General features: G+C 36.8%; 2 protein-coding genes across 3 annotated transcripts; both read right to left on the bottom strand.

The window, feature by feature from the left end:
- Positions 1-447: 447 nt before the first annotated feature.
- Positions 448-5,779, bottom strand: LOC132791928 (prostacyclin receptor). Of its 2 annotated transcripts, none has more exons than XM_060801060.1 (5): positions 5,165-5,779; positions 2,242-2,458; positions 1,985-2,177; positions 1,101-1,429; positions 448-1,045 (listed from the first exon to the last, which is right to left on the bottom strand). In XM_060801060.1, the coding sequence occupies exons 1-5, from the start codon at positions 5,389-5,391 to the stop codon at positions 779-781; spliced, it is 1,233 nt and encodes a 410-aa protein (XP_060657043.1). In that variant the 5' UTR covers positions 5,392-5,779; the 3' UTR covers positions 448-778. The 2 variants fall into 2 exon arrangements, with proteins under 2 accessions (XP_060657043.1, XP_060657044.1); XM_060801061.1 differs by having other exon boundaries at positions 449-1,045; positions 5,627-5,774.
- A 5,110-nt stretch (positions 5,780-10,889) lies between these two features.
- Positions 10,890-20,737, bottom strand: LOC132790306 (lysosomal cholesterol signaling protein). Its single transcript, XM_060798797.1, is given in 13 exon segments — positions 10,890-11,690; positions 11,802-11,927; positions 11,986-12,351; positions 12,416-12,755; positions 12,814-12,906; positions 13,119-13,272; positions 13,335-13,526; positions 13,593-13,832; positions 13,903-14,068; positions 14,126-14,606; positions 14,665-14,818; positions 14,820-14,955; positions 20,076-20,737. Coding segments are annotated over 13 exon segments (2,832 nt in total). The 5' UTR covers positions 20,258-20,737; the 3' UTR covers positions 10,890-11,488.
- Positions 20,738-21,169: the final 432 nt, after the last annotated feature.

Genomic DNA, 21,169 nt, shown 5'->3' with positions numbered 1-21,169 from the left:
TAATAGTTGGGAGAATTGCAAATATTCTTTTTTCAGCGTCTAAGTTTAGATTTAGATATAAATTTCCTGGATTGGATTACTCTTACTATCCTAAATCTAATGTTAGTGTTATTGTATAGAGGATCTTTAATTCTTTTACAAAATTTGATACAAATTAAAAAAAAAACATTTTCGGAATCAATTTTAAATTACTATTTCGAATCTTCAAATAACTCAATTACTTATTTTTTTTGGTTTTTCCGATTTGAATCAATCGTTTTATAAACTTATTCATACTTCGTAATTATGTGAGAGTGATGACTATATTATGAGGTTGCCACATGACAAATGATTCCAAATTCATGTTATTTTCCAAATCTGAAACGAAATCCCTCTACAACTCTTCCAAATGAATATGTGGAATCTTCAAATAACTCAACTAGTTAATTTAAAACAAATCAAGTGTTTTAGATTACATTTTATTTTAATTCGTAGTAAGTACTATTAATATATTAATTCATAATTATTGTACAAATTGTGTGCAGATTTGTTGAGATTATGTGAACGGTGCTTTAGGGACACTTGGACATTTGGATGGGGGCGCGTTTGTTCACGTAATGGAGTATGTTTTTTTCAGCCCTGATATGGTAATGGTAATGGTTATATGGCTTATGGGGGGACAGGCAGCTCCTTTGGCTCAAAGGAATGTGTCCACAGCATTGAGATACTTGTGTTTTTCTTTTCATCCATTATCGCATACAGTACTCGTCGCTGAGCTACGAATGCAAAGGGCCCGCAGTCAGTTGAAGTCGAGCGTATTCTGCTCCGTTGTCGTGGTGCGAATGCGACTCTGATCGCTCTGGGAACGCTGCAGGCGACCGCCACGCCAACCGCAACGCCAACGCTTGATGCAACTGATGAGCGACCAGTTGATGCTCTTGGTGCGCGTCAGCACATAAATGTAAGGATCGAGTGTGAAATGAATCGCCATCAGAACATCGGCTATCATGAAGAAGACATGCGATTTGGGCACGCGATTCTCACGTATAGCCAAGGGAATGGCAATCTACAAAAGATCAATATTATTATCAAATATTAATATTCCTATCCAACTAACTCACCATCTGTGGCATCCAGCAGACCACAAACGACAGACTGAGTATCGCCATGAGCTTGGCAAACTTGATCTCATCGGGTGATGTGGACGACGTCATCGTGACGCTGTTGCTGTGATGAAATTGTCGCGGTGGCGGCGCATTGTGATGTGTGCTGTACTGCGCCTGGTAGAGTGTGGTTCCACTGCTGCTCTCTGGATCGATGGTGCGCACGCTCTTCTGGTTCACCATGCGATACTGCGAGTGGTTCTTCGTGGTGCGACTCTGGCCAATGATCCACAAGACGCGGGCCACAAACAAATTGCAGGCCACGATCAGCACACACAACAAGCTGCCTGCAAAGACATTAACGAAAAAAAGTGATTATAAATTGTGATCGGTATTCCTTTCTAACTCCGCAGATAATCATATTTTATATTGAAATTGGAAATTTGGAATAAAGATTTATTTTTTATTTAGACAAATAATACTCAGATTAATACGTAAAGATGCAATTTTATATTCCAATCAAGTAAGAAGGCTCCAGACATTTAGAATCATAAATATTGCACACAAGTAAAAAATATCTAATAAAAAACAGTATAATCTTAGTCACATGAAAGATATAAAATTGGGGGAATTTTTTAAAAAATCGAAAATTAACTCGCGCAGTTCCTTTGTATCTTTCATATGTTAGTTGTTGAAATCTATAAGTATTCTTACGGTCGTACGAAATTCGTGCTACGAATATGGTGATCGGTGTGAAAAAGTGTCATTTAAACATAATATAATTAACTTTTTATTTAATCTCGAAATCTTTGAACCTTAATTGCTTTTTTAAGTCGGTAACTCTTATTTACAAAAACTTCATAAATTAAGTACATATATAAAACAACTCAACGAACACTTACCAAATGCCATAAAGAATATGGAGTAGGATTTGTTGACAATTCCAGGCGCATCTCTATAGCGTATGCATTTCAATTGATCGGGATTCGATTCATCGATGTAGGCGCCAAAGCCAAAGAATGGCAAAAATGTCACAATCAAAGCCACAACTAAAATGCTTACAATGCACTTTAAGATCAACTCGTAAGTGATATGCTGCAAGCATAAATTGAGTAATTAATAAAAACACTTAAAATAAATTAAATGTATGTCAACTCACTTTGTGGTAGATAAAAGGACGCGCCAAAGCCATGCAACGTTCGGCAGCCATAACAGCTGCAATGCAGCCAGAGCTGACGCCAAAGAAACGCCACACAACATGTCCGATACAGTCAAGCCTGACTATAAAGGGCAACTCCTCGTCCTGGTAATGGTATTTGACCAATGCTGTCGTTAACGTGCCCAGCAACCCAATCAAATCGTTTGTGGCCAGGCAGCTGAAAAGCGTAAAGGAAAGGATGTGGGATTAAGTCAGGCGTTGTAAGTGCGTCCATAAATTAGCAGCTTGGATGAAGAGAGGCGGACAGACGGACGTCAGGACGAATGTTCTCGTCTGTGAAAAGGCTGCTCGGTTCGGTAATGCGTGCGCAATTTTCTTTTCTAGGCCCGTAAATAGTGCAATTAAAGTTTTCCACACAATAAATACGTTTAATGATGTCACATTAATAATGCGCTAACTTTATCGATTGCCCGCAAATTGCGTCGTATTCGCACAGTTCGCCAAACTCAAACTCAAACTTGAAACTGACCAGCATCGTAGAGAGCAAAAGAGCGAACAAATTGGCAATAAGTACACATTACCTCAACAGGGCTTTTGTTTTATTTGCGTGTTTACTTAAGCCTCCAATGTGTTACATCTGTCGCCAAATACTGCGATTAATACAAGTCAGACAGATACACAAAAAACTTTTCCCATATCTACTCAGATATTGCTTGGCTTATCAGCGCACTCTTTTGACACTTGGGTTTAACTTAATTCTCTATGATTTGTCGCAGTCAAAGGTGGCAAAAAGAATGCGTGGCAACCAATTGTATAAAATCAATATTAATAAATAAATAAAAATACTCCAATTTTGATGTTTTCTATTGCTCACGTGGGAGTTTCATTTTACAGAAATAACAGAATTTCCCTTAAGGCTATCATATTTATTTTCAGTTTATTATGAAACTGAAATTCTTCAAGGTTGTGAGAGTAAGCGCTTTAAAAATACTCTTTCCTCTGTCTTTGTTATAATAATAATAAATATATAATTATTTATATATAATAAATAACACTTCTGGTCTCAGTCGCGCGCTTACTTGCGTTTAAATTTGTTTAATATTCGTTGTTTTATTAAGAATTGAAAAGAACTTGATATGCAAAAACATTTTTTAGTATAATAAATAATCATATTTTATATTGAAATTGCAAATTTGTAATAAAGATTTATTTTTTATTATTATTATTTAGTGAATTTATTTACTATTTACTACAATTATTTTATTTTACTTACTCTCTAATACATTTATTTTATGGGTTGATGCTTATCACATTTGCATTTAAAGTGATTATGTGTATATAGATACATCTCAGTTGTTACGTATACTTAATATTCAGACAATTGAATATGTTATCTAATATTTCTCTCACGTAATTTTTCATTCAAATTAGCTGGAATTTATGTGACCAACTTAATAATGCTAATTTTGATGCACATTTTAACTCACAATAAATCAAAGTCACAAATATATATAGTATAAATAGAATAAAAATTGTTAAAATTGGGCAACCTTTAAAAATATTTTAGAATACGTGAAAAAATGTTGAAAATATTCCAAAAATCTGCAATTCTGCTCACACTGCAAATATCGTATTACAAATTTATTTGAAATTATTTGATGATTTCTGAAGTTTTATGCACTTCAAGAAGAGTATTCAAAATTCGAGGTACTACTTAAGTTTGTTAGTGTTAACTATTTGGAGCAAACAGACAAATACCGCGATTGTCTCTCTCTAAAATACTTTAATATTATTTTTGTTTTTTTGTTGTGGTTTTTTCCAGCAGCAGAGAAAATAGATTGTCATGCGACACACATAAGAAAATCATTTGTCTCTGCGCTTGTGAATAATTGTTTTTTAGCTTTCGACAGGCGAGAAAGGAAAATCGAGCGCAAATAGTTTATAGCAGAGAACAAAAACTAAATATTTGCCCATGATTATTGAACTAAACATTGACAGTGTAACCGCGGATAATCCCTAGACGAGTAAATGAAATGTTTCCATATAGTATGTATGCTATCTCTATATATATAGATAAAAGTCGCGAATTGTAATTACAAATGCGATTTATGACCGGGTTGTAAACTTTTTTGTGTTGTGTACACAATTCGTACACACACACAACATTTTCCATTAGGGCACAAATTGACAAGAAACATTTTGTGCTGAATCAATCGGGCAGTACAGAGTAGCAGGCAAGTGAGTGGCAATTGCCACACGGACTACTGTCTATAAATAATGCAACGTCAAGTGTCGAGCGTGCCACACATATTCATCAATCAAATTAAGCCAAGCCAAGATCAAAAGCTGTTTTGTCACTCGAGAGCACACACAAGCTTCACGCTGCGCAGCAAGGATAATTTCATTTTATTATGTGATGGGAAATTTTCGCAATGTCGCAATGTGAAGTCTTCTCAAATTGCTGTTCTACGCAGTTTACTGATTTGTTTATTGTTTCCAGCGCAAATTGAATTCAATGTGAAAATTGATGCTGGCTGCCTGGCGAAGTAGGAAGCAGGAGTTAATTTAATAGACAGCATTATGATGATAAATATGCAGGAATATGTTAACTTTATTTTTGGTTTTTTTTTGGGTTGCTATCTAAGTGAGCCTAATACTTGGCAGATAAGATAGCCAATTGAAATTGACAGGCCGTTCAAGTGTGATTGGTTCAAATGCAAATTCAGAGACCCGCACAATATCTAGCAAGTTGAACAAACCCCAGAGACAACTGCCATGAACTCAAAGCCAAGCACTTGACAACTATTACACTACACACACAGCGATACTCGAATATGTATAGCATAATGATGTATGTATGTGTACACCACTACGTATACGTAATATACAATTGCAATGTGCGCATTTCGTTCAATCAACTTACCGCAACATGAACGTGTATTTGCTGTTTTTGTTGTGCTTTTTACGCGCCAAAATAATAAGGGCCAACGAATTTCCCAACACTCCGAGTCCCATCACAATCAGGCTCAGTATCAATCTCTTGCGATTGTTGTACAACGCTTGAGATGCCGTCAAAGCGGCCGTGTTATTTACCGTTGCCATTGCGGTGGCTGTCTCTACAATCGCCGCAGAGAGATTCAACATCGACATGTTGCACTTAATTGAATTGAAATTTTCGTGCCACAAATATTTATTTACTTATTTGATTTGTTTTTGGTCAACTAGCTGCCACTTTGCCACACACACACACACACACACACACAGAAGACAACTGCAGCTGGCTTAAAAGTGTGCAAACTAGTTACGAACAACGATCACACGCGAATCTGGTCATTAATCAGGCAGGGATTGTATGGTCAATGCAAGTTATTTGCCAGTTACGCACGCGCCGATGAGGAGCACTAAACACTAAGGTGCAGCACAGTTTTCTGTTTTGCTGTGTTTTGTTACGTTCCGTGCACCGTCTGCAGCGACACATCGATATAGAATGACGAACGACAAACAGCAGCGACGACTTCAACGGCAGCGACAACGACGACGACGACAACAATACAGCGTTGACAACGACGCAGCGTCGACTGCTCTGCTGCTGCTTTAGCTACTGCTCTTGCTACTTATTCTAGTGGGTGGCCGAAGTTCCTTTCCGACCACGACAACGACGACGACGACGACGACGATGCTCAACAGTTGGCCACACGACACGAATGTGCGTCGCTGCTCGGCAAAAATTCGCTGCTGGTGGTCGCTGTTAGCGTCGACGGCGACTTCGACGCCAAGTTAATGCTTATGATAATGCAAAGTACTCTACTCTACTATGAGAACAATCATACAAAGGAAGCTACGTTGAGCTACTAACTTTGACTTTAGCAATTTTGTTTCTTTGAATGCACTTTTACTTTATGTTGAGGCCGATGCGAGATCTGCAATCCCATCAACACATGTTTAATGCACACGTTACCATAAATTAATACTGAGAGGCAAGATTAATATTATTTCGGCAATTAATTTTATTTTTGTCCAACTAGGATTTATATTTAATAATTTGCATTCATTTTTTTTATTCAAGTTGTTATATTTATTTGTTATTTTAAAGAACAGTTCTTAAAAGTAAGAGAATTGAGAGTTTTTAAGCTAATTAACAGAGATTTTTTTATTTTGAAAATTTGGACAACATTTAAACTTTTACAATATTTAAATTTATGTCGGTTTTTATAATTTTTTATTTTGAAAATTTTTACCAAATTTCAACTTTGTCAATATAAAACTTTTTGTTGATTTTTAAAATTTTTTTTTTGTTATTTAATTTAGATAGAAATTTTGATAATTTCACCGATTTTTAATTTTATAATTTAAATGTATTTTTCTGTTTTTTATCTTAAAATATCGAAACAGCACTTATAATTTCGACATAAATCGGATTGTATTCTGGGCAAATTATTATGAATTCATTGCATTTAAAAATTTAATGGAAAGCTCGAAATAAAACAATGAAAAATAAACAAACTATGCTTGAACTTGATAAACAAAGACTATAGCTTTAAAAATACCAAAATTGTTTCTCTCAGTGCAGTCACACTATAAGAAGCGTATTCACTAGTCGTCTTTGTGCTTTCATTATTTCATGTGCTTCGATTGCCTTTTATAAACTGTTTTGCATTTGGTTCGCGGGCGATCACCGAAATTAACAATTAAAATGTTTTGTTTTCGATGGAACTGTTCGTGCCGCGTCGCTCGGCAAAATAAAATGCGCGCGTATGTAAGTATGTACAATAATAGTTTTTTTTTGTTGGTGGGTAAAACTTTTGGAACAATTTATAAGCGCAATAATCGCAAAACAATCCGCAAATGCTGTGGAAAGAATAATTACAATGGGCGCAAATGCTTGAGTTCAGATCAAAGAGGCGCATACGAAATGCATTCTAAATACGATATTATCCATAAAGCGAAACGGAAGTGAGCACCCAGACGCCGCAGTCGACAGCGACGGCGACGCTGACTGCAGCAGCGACTGCGACAGCGAAGTGTGCGGCCCATTTATGGCCGGCATACACGGCGTATGCGCAATGCGTGTGTAATTGTTAAAGCCGCCGCTGAGAGTAGGAGTGGAGGCGAAGACGAAGGCGGAGATGGAGATGGAGACGGAGGCCTACAGCGACACTTGAGTGGAGTGCTTGACTAACAAATTCATGAGCCTGGCGGATGCTGACGTCGATGTCCTGCAGCGTGTCCTCGTGTCGTCGTCGCAGCGAACCGCAGGCGGCTATTTTTTAGCTAATTTGGCGAGAACAGAAATATAGCACAATACAAAAGGCAAACATGAATGCGGCTGTTGCCTTGGCCCCATAGATTCCTTTGGAATTTACGAGTATATCCCTTGATATCCTGATGCCGCCACACACACCACGCCAAAGCTAATTGTGAAGACCCAAATTGGCAGCTTTATGCGTCAGACGAGCCGAGCCGAGTCGAGTTTGTTTTGTTTTTCCTTTTCTTTTTTTGTGGGGCACATAAAAATGACTTTTTGGCAGCTTGCGTGGCTCCGGCAGCGGTTGACTGACCTCTGACCCCCGCACTTTTGGGGCACAACTTCAGTTTGCAAAATGAAATACATAAATAATAACGTATTATTTGCCAAGTTCTTCTATTCATTTATTTGGGTTGCTCCCCCTAAAGTGCCTGATTAATGATTGCAACGCCAACTCTTCTCTCACGTTCTCTACTTTAGATAAGTCAATAAGATAATGAAGTTGGCAATTACTTTCAAGTACATCCACTGTCTGGCTTGTCTACACTATTTTTAATACATATATCTATATATAGTATGTTTGTTGACAATCGAAATCGCTGATAACGCAGATTAAGCGATTTGTTGACTGATGTGAATCACTCCATGACCTACGCTTGTGATTTACTCAACTATTTTGTGTGCAAACACGATACACATATGTATGTATATATAACTCGACAATTCAGTAAGTTATATCAATAATGAGAAAGTGCTCTTAATTGTGGTGACCCGATAAAAATAACAAATTTCTGAAATTACAAATCACAATGAGTGGATAAAGGTCACAGTTTTAAAATTAGGACAGATTGCAAGTGAATTTATTTTATAGAAAAATTAGCGCGTAAGAATATGTATGTATATGTATGTATATACAATATTTATATGACGTTTTTTTTTATGAATCATAAATTAAATTACTTGTATTAGAATAGTTAATCATTCTTCCCTATAAAAAAATATACAATTAATGAATAGCTATATAAACTGAACTACAAACATGCAAGAAATCTACAGTCGAGTGTGCTCGACTGTAAGATACCCGCTACCACTTTTGAATGAAAAGGCTCATATACATATTGATACAGTACTGCATTCAAAATATACCATAGAATGCAAAATATACCAGATTGTCAGCCAAAGCTTCTAAGACCCGTAGTAAGTAGACGATTTCCCCATAACTTGTTCCATTTTATATCTGATTGCAAACAAATTTTCAGGACTCATGAAGACTAAAGTTAGTTTTAAAATTACGCTTATTATTCGATTCATACCGATTTGCTAGGGCCGAGGAGGGCGTAGTAAAAATGTGACACAAACTTGATCTGCTTGTAAACATAACAAGCGCTGCTGATATTTATCTCTTATAGTCTCTATGATGTAGGTGTTTATACAAACAGACGGACATGAGTATATCGTCTCGGTTATGGACGCTGATCAAGAATATATATACTTTATAGGGTCGGAGGTACCTTCTTATGTCTGTCACATACATTTCCTGCCGGCACAAAGTTATAATACCCTTCTACCCTTTGGGTAGCGAGTATAAAAAATTGAACAGATTTTATTGCAGATAGTACAAAATTGTGATTTCATTGCAATTTATTGAATATATGTTAGTAGTAACGTATGTGAATCATTTACGGAAGAAGCGATCTTTATGATCTTGAAACGAAATACTTACAAGCGAATCGAGTGGGATTTCCTGTATTACATACGTTCTTTTTACTATATAGATTTGTGTAATTGCCACTTTTGTTAGGCCAATAACTCAGCTATTATATTTAAGTGGCATCTGCAATTCATTGTTTAGACGAACTTGGAAATTGTTAATAAAATACTTACAGTATTTCAACAAGTTTACTATTTTTAAGGACAGCTCTCAAAATAATGTCATTCAATCAAACTATATTAAAGTACTTTAAATAAGAGTATCATAGGATTTTATTAGTCATTCGCTAGTGCCAGACTGACAAATATTTACCATTGAAATCTCATCAAGCAGGGGAGAGCAGCAATGTCAAGCGAAAGTCAAGTAAATATCCGTTCTCAACTACCTCAACTATAGGGAAGCATTTGAAAGCAAATCAAATAGAGGGTGCGGCATGAGAATATATGTATGTGTAAGTGCATTAAACTAAATGGGAATTAAATGCATTTTTAACTTTTCCAATGTAAAACAGTTTTTGAAATTAATAAGACAATTTCTATATGCCAAGAATTTCTGCGGAAAAGGAATTTATGTATGTGTACGAGCATTAAATTAAATGGGAATTAAATGCATTTTTAACTTTTACCAATGTAAAGCAATTTTGAAATTAATAAGCCATTTTCTAATTTGAGTTTGGCATTTAAAATTCGAAACACTTGATCAAACAAAAGTGCAATACAAATTGCATTCAATTGCTGCAATCGATGACTGCATTCACTGGAATAGAACAAGCCTTCTCAACTTGCTAAAGAATGTCAAGTGCTTATAGTAATGGTTTTATGGTCAAACAAATCTATCTGCTGATAGCACCTCGAGACTCAAGTTGTGTTTGAGGTAGTCCCCATTGAGCAGACTGTCAACATCCGATGGATAAGAGCTATGACACTATAAAAATTATGATGGCACTCGCCAGTCTCGTGCTCATGCTCGATACAGTTCTCGTTTTTGAATTCCAAGAATTACGCAGTAGTCTATGATGAATCGCTTGTCATCCAGTTTTTCAAAATTATTGCTTATTCCACACGTCACTGCTGCAACGTGCTGAGTGTGTGTGTGTGTGTGAAGTGCATGCGAAATTGCAAAAGGAAGCTGCGGCATTTACGCATGAAATGCATTTTACAGAACGCATGCCGCGACGCCTTTGCGTCTTTTGACTATTTTGCATAACAAACAGACAAGAATTTTTATTGTACTTCAGAGTTTGTCTTCTTGTCTGCTAAAGAAGGCGCGCGCAACCAAAATAATAATATAATAAGCACCAAGTTTATTTTAAATATCAAAACATTGGACATCATCCGCGGCATTTTAATGGCACGATAAGCGCTCAAACGATTGACAGTCGCGCTTTACAATAAACATTTCATTTATCAATAGAGAACGATGAGAACAGCGAAGCTATTAAAGCGGGCCGGAATTAAAGCCCATTGGAATTACAAACACGCAGCCGCAAATTGTTTAACGCGTGCACACCAAAACAGAAAGACAACAAAACGCCAATATATACATACATACTATATAATCGAGCTACAAATTGTCTCACTGCGTGTGTGTGTGAGCGAAAAAATTAAAGTGTAAAATGCAAAATAGCTGAGCCTCTGAAACTGAATTGAAATCGAAGAAATTGAAATATGTGCGACACAAATGCATCTCAAATTTGTTTGTGTAAACGCCTCACGGCGCACTGAGGTATATATTTATGTTTGTATATGTATGTATATATCTAGTTATTTATTTTATCTGTGTACAATATATATTGTAAGCATGCTTTTGCGGTTTTTCGTTTTTGTCATCATCATTGTTTCTGTTTTCTGTATAGAATATAGTTTTGCTATGCATTCACATGTTTTATGCACAGTATTTTTGCGTATAATTATAATTCGTTATATTTTAGACTAGTCTAGATTATTGCACTATAGCTCGAAAGTGTATGCTTCTTCAAATTCTTTAACTACTTAGTTTATAAACATTTGCGAAAAGCTAGTTCTTCTTCGTATTCCTTTTGTATATAAATAGGCAATAAACAATTTCACGTTTACGATAAACACGACCTTTCTAGTGCCCACACACACACATACACACTTATAACGCATGGCTGTCTGTACAAGTGTGTGCGTGTGTGTGTGTGCATTCCTAGCGTACAATCACAGCACACAAATTACATGATTTCCTCTTAATTCAAATAAAAATAAACGAAACTATATTTTGGCGTAGTTGCATCATTCTCCTTCCCATCACTCGAGTGTCGTCGCCGCTTAGATGCGACTGCAGAAGTTGTAAAGCAATTGCTTATCTTCGAAATGATAGACATTATTTATGTGCCGCAGGACGCGACCATCGACCAAATGACGCGCATAATGCACAGCCTCCATGCGATCCTTGGACAAACCGACCTCAATAAGCCAGCTGACAAACTCGCTGCCATAGAAGACCTTGCGATACACTCGTATGCGCCATCTGCGTGATTGCAATAGCAATACAAAATTGGTTAATGGAATGTCAATTAATAATGATTGCAAGCAATCATAAAAATATGTGATGTCAGTCCTAAGCTGACATAATACTCGCCTTCTGTCTTTGGCAATGTCCTTTTTGCAGTTCTCCAAGTGATGATTGCGAAATTGTTCGCAAATTTGTTTGGTCTCGGGACGCAAATTCGACCAATGCGGCAGACTAACCACATTAGCGCCATACCTAGAATGAAAAGTTGATTAATAACATCATCTACATAGAGTTTAGGACTAAAACTTACCATATTTTCCGCCAGAATTTGATGAGCGGCATCAACAGCTCGCCTGTGTCGCTGATAAACACCGCCAAGACAATCAAACCTTGGCCGAAATTGAGGAAAGCATCGAGGAAACTCAATTCGAGATAGATGCCCGACATACCCTCCATGACCAGCGTCCAAATGGAGACGGCCAAGCCGACAAACATGGAGCACAGCAGTATGATCAATAGGATGGTGTGCTTCAATGTTTGATGCTCATCGCAGTCGCTCGTATGCTCCAACGGCTCGAGCCCGCTGCGTGTCTGCTCCTCATAGCGTTCTATGATATTCTGGCAGCTCTGACGCGACGTGCTCGGACCGCAGTTGTACGAGCTGCTGCACATGTGACTGCAAAGCAAGAAACACCAAATTAACAACATTAAAATATTACAAAATTCAATGCTCAACATACGCTTCAGTTGTGGGCGCCACATCGATTTTGTCCAGGTCCTTGGGGTTCACCGAACTACGCTGTCGACTGCGATTTAATAGATCCTCAATATCCATAACCACAGTGGAAGCTGTGGTGGGTGTGGTGACTGTTGAGCCTGAGCAGCAGTTGCCGCCGCCTGAGCCGCAGCCACCTGAACCGCTGGATCGATTCACCGTCACAGTGCTTGCAGTGGGTATCATTTCATCGTCATCTGAGGACGATGAATAGGATGTGGTGCGCACGCTTTGACGTATCGAGGAACGATCTGCATTGGCCAACAAATTGGCTGTGGAGACAGTTGAATGCAAATCGGATGCTGCTGAAAAAAACCCAGTTTGAGTGGCAATCAACAAAGCTGAAGCTAGAGGCCTGCATACCCGCATCCGGATTGGATAAGTCTCGCGTAAATGTCAGATACTTCTCATAGCGTTTCTTGTAGCGCTGATGCAACACGAGGCAGCCCACGGTGACTGTAAGCATATAAAATCAACTGATTAGATTTGAAGCAACAGCAAACATTCTTTGTAACTTGACGTCAATGTGGTCAGATTGAAAACTTTAGTGTGCATCATTGTAAGTTTGCCACGCCAAGCGGCATAGCAAGCTGTCATAACGCGTCAATTGGTTGCTATGTGTCATCATGCAACATTGCTCATAATAACTAACAAGCTAATACACATACCTATGAAGCACATCACAAGCATAAAGACAGCAATCGCAGCCTGAGCATTTCCGTATTGAAAGCTGGGATTTTGCTTCTCGCTGGGCATCGATTTGGCGTCGAAAGCAATCAGCAGACCGGAAATAACAGCAGGAACTCCCCAAGCGAAAACAAGCTAAAAGTTAAAAGAGTTAATTAGCAAATGAATACACTTTATCTGTAACTAATAAACACTACCATGTAAGGCCAGAGCTTAAGCACAAAACACAAGCTGCGACATTGCAAAAAGAGCAGCGTTATGGCCAATAAAGCAGTCCACAAACGAGAGCTATAAGTGCCAATGTTGAATAGGAAGAATTGTAGATACAAAGGCCAACGAGCCACATGATCCAGCTTCGACCAGAGTATCACGCCAATGCAGCACATCAACTGCCAAATAACAAATAAACCAACAATTAATAACATATTTAAAGTGGGGATTAAAACAATTTCTACCTGCGATAGCACCAAGCAAGCTGTAACGCGTTGTGGCATGCGCTTAAAGCGTTTGGTGGCAATCAACAACGTCAGCATCCAGACACAGGCAGCGGCGCCTGCCACGCTTATGTCAAAGGAGAAGGCGTCCAGCTCATGCAAGTAGTCCAAGGGCTTTAGATTTGTCAACGATATCATCTTGGCCGAGATAAACATCAACGGCGCCGAGATAAAAGTGCACAAAACCATGCTGCGAGCAATCTACAAAAGTCACAAAGAAATTTCCATTCAGTTTGTTGTTAACAATTCTTGAGATTTAAATACCACTCACCAGCTCCACCTCAATGTTGTATTGTGTGGCAATGACAAAGGCGCCTGGAGCAGCCGGAAAAGTGCCATAGAGAAAGGCGTAGGTGCTCAGCTCGGTGGTGTCATTGAAGTCGGCGCCAGCTTGTATAATGTTGACAGTCTGACGACAGACCAAAGGCAGCACCAAACTACAAAGAGAGAAGGCAATGTTTAAGAGCTCTCAACTTTTGCTAGACGTCACTCACATCTTGACCAAGATAAGCACCATGGGCAACAGCAAACCCGTGCCCATACTTTTGCGTTGAGCGCCCGAGCCGCCGCCCACAATCTTCAGGCCCAGCAGAAACAGCGCGGTGGCTGAGAAACTCTGTCCAAAGACGCGCAACACGCTGGCCACCATCTCAGGCAGCCCCTTGGGAAACAGGAAACCACCGGCGACGCCGAGAAGCGTCATCAACAGCAGGGGATTGAAGAACAGCGATTTGATGGTGTTCAATACGAGAATCGTGCGTTCGCCTAGGCAACGACGTTGCTTGGTCAACTGCTCAGCGGGACAGGTTTCAGGACACAATGGCGGATTACGTGTGACTTCTTCTTTGTTTTTGATAATCTTGCTAATCTCCAAAAGCACCAAACCAATGGGATTCAGTATAGCCAACGAAATGGGCGCCATGAGATACAAATACGAGGCATACTCCGGATGCACATCCTTATATAAAGCCATAACTAAAGCAAGACGAGACTTTTTAGTTGTAAATTCATAAGAAATAACTTTAGTAGTTACCTATGGGATAACCTATGGCAAAGTCGTTACTCTGTGTACAAAAGATAGCCATCAAGCCAGCGCGTCCATAGTTTAAAGGTCGTGCCACCAGCAGACAGATGACGAGCACGGCAAAGAATACAAATGCCTTAGAGATCATCATGGCTAGCAAAAAAGGTCCAGTTAACAGCGTTCCAGTTGAGTTCCACCAGCGAGAGAAAGATCAGCGAAGGCAGCGCAAAAGTGCCAACGAAAGTGGCCAAGCCTTTGGTTTCCGCATTGCTGATGATCTTGAAGCGACCGGCAATGTAGCTGTTGATGAAAAAAATGTTGTAATTAATATTTATTTATTTTAAAAATTTAAATATGATTAAAATTAACACAAACTTATTTCAAAGCACTGGCTGCAAAGGTTTGATATTTTATTGGTATTCATTATCATTTTTTTAAAGTATTAATGAATAAATAAACAATAGTGATTAATCAATATACAATATTGATCCTAAGTAGTTAGAGTTAGGAAGTTGAGAAGTATTGACGAGTCCTTCAAACATAAAATGTATCAAGGCTTTTATTATGAATGCATTATAACTATTTTTATTAATTTAACCCCATTACAGTGACTTCTAAAAAAATATAGAATATTTATTTTTAAACTCTATTACAAAATATTAAAATATCAGTCTTTTAACGCAAAAAAATTCCTTATTAATCTTAGGAAAATATGAAAAGCAGATTTTTTCCCATAACAGAATTAGGGAATATTTGTATGTGAGCTATATAAATATATAAATTTGTAAGGCATGAGTATAACCCACTTTAAAAGACATCTGTTAAGCCCACCTGTTTGCCTTCCATGAGAAATGTGGAAAGAATTTATTAAAGTATTATTACCATTATTAAAAAAGTCCTAATTGAATAATTTCTTTCTAAACTATATTACGAAATAGTTTAAAAATATCTGCCTTTAAAAGCAAAATTTACATTTTGATAGAAAAAAAAAAAATAAAAATTAGTTTATCGGCCCACATTGTTTTGTTCAACTAAATAATAAATGTAAGTATAATCGACAAAGTAATTAACATCGACAAAAATAACTTAAGAGTGCTCTTATCGTGAAAAATGAAAATTCACTCTCCCGTAAACTTAACATTTAACACGCGCGTTATATTTATGTTTAGTTCTCAATTATTAATATTTTTATTGTACTAACGAATACAATTCCTTATTGCAATGATAAAGAAAAAGCGACTAAGGAATTCAGGCTATTTTAGTTATCAATACTTTCTTCGACTCTTTAAAGTTAACCAGTTTAATCTTGAATTTGACTTTGTCATCGATGGAATTTGTAGAATTTAATTTATTCTCAACAACTTTCAAAAGATCAATCAAATTGTTAACACTATAGGCTATACTTAACATTATTATTTCAAGCAACAATCTAGACAATTTAAAATTAAACTGTCATTTTAAAAGTGTTAAGTCATTTGACACATTTTCTTATCTGCTCCCTAATTAAAAATAAATAAAGTTGTCAAACTTAAGAGAGAGTTGATCGGTAATCGTTTGTTCACTTTTTAGAGCATTCACTGTACTAATTGCCAAGGCATGTCACACCCCCTTTTAACAATACAAAAAATGTTGTTCGTTCTTAATGCAAATACTGCGGAACTGTCTGGGAGAAAACATGTGAGACACGCAGCGCCAACATGCAACAGCAACAACAACAACAACAATGTCACGTGAGTGAGTTGGTGACAAATGCAATAAATAAGATGAAACCAGTTTTGCATTGCATTCAGCTAAATATTGGCCAATAAAAATTTGTTAATGCCGCTTTTGTGTTGGTTCCGCCCAAAAAAATATAAATAAATATGCAACTTGTCAGTCTCGAGCTGGTTGCTCCAGCTCATGAGAAACTGGAGTACTTCCCCATCCCAAAAAACTAAAAAAAAAGACAACAACCTGATGACGATATTATTTTATTTACGCTGCGTATTTTGTGAGATTTATCGCACTTTCAAGTCGTTAGCTTCTTGTTGAATACGGAGATAAATCTACTTTACTTAATGACAAACCACGTTCAACAAAATCAGACTCATCAAATCATTAAATAACTTTTGGTTTTTTGTTCTGCATCAAATTAAGGGGACTTCTGCTCTAATTGGATCATCATTATCTAGCTGCCACACGATTGTATTTAGTTATTGTTAGAGTGTTGTCAGTTTGCCACATCATAATAATAAGTGTTGATAAGAAAACTTTCCATCTATATTAAAACCAACAAGCGTGAAGCTTGAATGAGTACGACACCGACTCTAAAATGCTCTTTAACTGTGGAAAATTTAAGCTCAGCTCTTCGATCTACATATTATTCTAGATTCTAATTCCCACGTAATTTCAACAACAATATGCATACTCGACAGTCGCATTCCCAATATGCAAAAAAGGTTTTGCTTAATGGAATTTACTTATTAAGATTGTGTCACATGGCTTGTTGTTGTTGTCTTTTTCAATTTGATTTCCAGAGTAATGCATATATATGCGCTATATGGTCAGCAGACTCTCTGCATGTGATCCCAACTAAAAGCTGGTCACGTGCTTAACCGCAAACGTTGATTGTTTGTCGGATTGAAACTTGGACTGAGACTGAGTAATAGCTGCAGTGTACTCTTGATTATGCCACACACACTCATTTGCGTATTTATACTATAAATATTTGTATTATCTCCCGTCAGTCACCAAAAAATATATAGAAAACAGCTGTGCAGATTGCTGACGCTTGTTTATTTTCGGCCAAACAAGGTCTGGCACTTTGAAGGCGAAACAATCAAGTGTAATACGTAATTTTATTAGTATGACAAATTAGAACTTTGTTTTACGCATATTACTACTATACTTTACTATTCAAAGAATTTCATTCAATGTGTAATGCATAATAGTGTAGAAGGTGGTTACTCACACCTTCAAACCTTTTTAAAATTCATTCATTGTAGAACATTGATATTGAAATTTCCATTTCAATTGTACTTCCTTTTTTAATATACGCAATTCATTGGGATACCAAAAAAATAGATCAGCCACAAAATCAAGTATAAAAATGCCAATTCTATTTTTCTTTTTATTGAACTGAATTTTCAATCACTAAAAAAGTATTATATATTTCAAATTTCATTTATTTTTGTGATGGAATGAAGCTTACATTCATTGTAAAGTCTACTTCTATTTTAATATACTTAGAAAAGATATACAAAAAGAAAAGATAACTATTTATAATATACATTGTGAATTTATATTTCAAAGTCAATTTTATTTCATTTATTGCATAGTTCTTTCTCCCATTTTCAGCATATGCTAATCTTTGAGATATCTAAGAATGGATCAACAAAAAGTATGTATCCATTTCTTTCTTTTATGGATGAATCTTCCTTCCAATTTTAACATATGCAAATATTCGATATACAGAAGAATCTTTGTCAAAGTAAAAACTAGAACTTTCAGCTACAAACGCCAGCAACCAATGGAATCTATCTACAACTATTAAACCCAGATGAATAATACATTTACCCCTATATTTTCATACTATATAGTATGTGCATAAATTGCATAGGTCAGTTAACGTATCGTGACAAGTTGTCGTTGCCCACTTTTTGCTAGTGTATTTCCAATGTGTAGTAACATTTATAATTCCATTATAATCATTTTAGAAAATCAAATATTGCTTTTAACGTTCCGATCGCGCAATGATATAAAAAAACCAAACAAAAACAGAAGAGAACAATGTAATATGTAATAACATGTGTATGGAAGTTGTTTTATTGATTGCAGCAACAAATAAAAATTATTTATACGGTAGTCGCGTGCATCTATCAGCATTTAAAACAGCTGAGCATGCATTTATTCTATAAACACAATAAAAAACAGACATGAATAAATCAATAGTAAAATGCCACAGAAACATGTATTTATATAGAGGTACAGTGGGACCTCAAGAAAGGAAATCAACTAAAATATGAAGCACATTAAAAAAAAACAATTTTTTTTTATATAAAGAATCGGATTATAATATTAAAATGGTAATAAAATAAGTTTATTAACTTTACCAAATAAATAAAAACAAAATAAAATTAGTGAATTTTTTAAGCTAAGCTTATAAATTATAGTCTTGGAATATTTATTGAAAATCTATATTTAGCTTTCTAATTTTCATTCAATAAAAAACTTGTCTAGACTGAAAGAAAAAGATTTGGACACTTTCATGAAGTAAGCATATTTAGAAAGCCCCTAGATAAGATTGTCTAATATTTAAACACTCTTCTTGTCTTTTAAATCGGAAACAACGCGTGCTTAATGCAAGTCACATATTATTATCAGTACTCTATTTTATTTTGGTTCCTGTTATCTCAAGTATACAACTTGAAGAATAAATTAAACAATACATGTGCGTCATTATAAGCGTGGTTCCACTGTACCTATGTAAATACTCACGCACACTGATGCATGCATACGTAATTGCATTGGAAGTCGATTGTCGATTATACAATCGTTCGACATAATGCAACAATCGAAGTTGATCGATTTTGTTTACTGGCCACCTCATTACAAGGTCATTTGTAATTGTTGTTGTTGTTGTTACTGCATATATCTCACTCTCTAAACGTTTTTACTTTCGCTTATTGCAGCAATTACAAACTAAACGCAAATACTAATTTTCTAAGCGGGGAGCCTTTAAAATGTAACTAGTATTTTGTTGTTGTTGTTGATTTTGCATTGTAATTGTTGTGTTTTATTTTGCATAATATCATTTGTCATTTTGGTTGCCGTGCCGCAATATTTTTTGCTACTACTATCATTTTTTTTAACTGTCGGTTTGACAGCAATTTTCACGCTTCACGGTTTTGTGCACTGCAAAATGAGCAACGATTTATGACCAACATTTAATTCATCTCCACAGCTTTTGATTTAATTAATATCAAAATGCAGCAGCAACTTTCCAACTTTGGAGGGGGATATCCGACTGTGTCTGTGTCTGAGTCATGGGGAAAATGCGCGGCAAAAACAATTGAAACCCCCAACGAGAAGAATTAATTAATTAAACACAATTCAGTTGAGTGTGCGTGCTTTGGTTTCTCTTTTGCACTTTTGCTAAAAATCAAGGAAATGAGAGACGCACAGCAACAACAACAAATGAAATCAAACCGGTCATTGAACGAGCGCGTGACCAATAAACAATCAACAATCAAACAAACCAAACAATAACAACAGAGTAATCTAGTAGAGCACAAAAACCTGATAATGAGCGAGACGCAAATAATAACAAATAGATGAAATACACCCACCCACACATAGATATTTTTGCCAAAAAGTTCAAGGTGCACGCGTGGGCGCACACACTTATCCCCATCCCTCTTGCACGCACTCACACTACCTACCCACATATGATAATGCCAAAGCACTGCACCAACGCCGGGTAGAAATTGTCCATGGAGACGCCATCCTCGGCGCGTGGCGTTGCCGTATTGCTAACCAAAGCAGCCTCTGTAGTTGTTGTTGTAATGACATTACTATCAGCTGCTCGGTCGCCTAAAGCTTTGTAGTACATGGAGCTATCCATGATGATGCTTTCGCCTTCGTTTTATGGTTTTGGCTCAATGGGACATCGTTTAGCCAGCTGACTGTGACGCAGCTGCTGACGTCAAAGGGCAGCCGGAGGGGGGAATGACGACAACGACCTTTGCTGCGGCTTCTGTGTGCAATTATTGAGTTTTCGCCAATTGAATTAAGGCAACACACACGCACACATTTGCGAAATATTCTTTAATATCACACCACACACATACACGAAGTCACTCGAACAGTTCACGGCGTCGTTGTTGCTCTTTGAATATTTTTAGCACTGCTTATAACTTTCATTTTTCTTTTGCTTAAACACTACGTAGTTGCCCTAAGGTTGTCGATAATACGTTTACAGTTGGTTTTCATAACATATTTGGCCACTTCTCGGTTGCTCGCGAAACTAAAAAAATCTAATATTTGTTGCAACTGCAACATGCGCGCTTGCTTTTATAGAAAAAATCCGAATTGCGACTGGGGCAACTCTCGCACAGAGTTGCCTTCCTCATACAAACACTTAACAGTTTCTGCTACTGGGATGTAACAGCGGTCACACACTGTATTTCGATATTTTTACAGTAAGACCGTTAAATTGTTGTATATAAAATACTATAATGGCACTAGTCGGAAGTGGTTACGCGTTTTAAATATCATATTAATGACAACTTTTTAAATGATAGTTTAATCTGTTAATGAAGCACATGTGGAAAAAGTGTTCTAGAGGGCATATAGAATATAAAAACCCGGAACCGACGAGGTGTTTCAAAAGTCGCGCCTATTGCTACGCGTACGGTACAAATATACCAGGAAAAGTATAGCCAAATGGTCACTATGAGGAAGGCTATCTCAAAATGCTCAAGAGAAAAAGACAAAGCTTTTTTATGATTAAAAATGTATACAATAATAATTATTT

Source organism: Drosophila nasuta, chromosome 3 (genome assembly GCF_023558535.2).
Source record: "Drosophila nasuta strain 15112-1781.00 chromosome 3, ASM2355853v1, whole genome shotgun sequence".
Taxonomy (NCBI): domain Eukaryota; kingdom Metazoa; phylum Arthropoda; class Insecta; order Diptera; family Drosophilidae; genus Drosophila; species Drosophila nasuta.
The sequence above is the reverse complement of the archived record's forward strand: the minus strand, read 5'-3'. Positions and strand labels throughout refer to the sequence as shown.

Excerpts from the sequence above, each read along its gene's own strand:
- LOC132791928 (XM_060801060.1), bottom strand. The coding sequence starts at position 5,391 with ATGTCGATGTTGAATCTCTCTGCGGCGATTGTAGAGACAGCCACCGCA. Across the intron at positions 2,459-5,164 it reads AAATACACGTTCATGTTGCG|CTGCCTGGCCACAAACGATT; the intron begins GTAAGTTGATTG and ends TACGCTTTTCAG. Across the intron at positions 2,178-2,241 it reads GTCCTTTTATCTACCACAAA|CATATCACTTACGAGTTGAT; the intron begins GTGAGTTGACAT and ends TTATGCTTGCAG.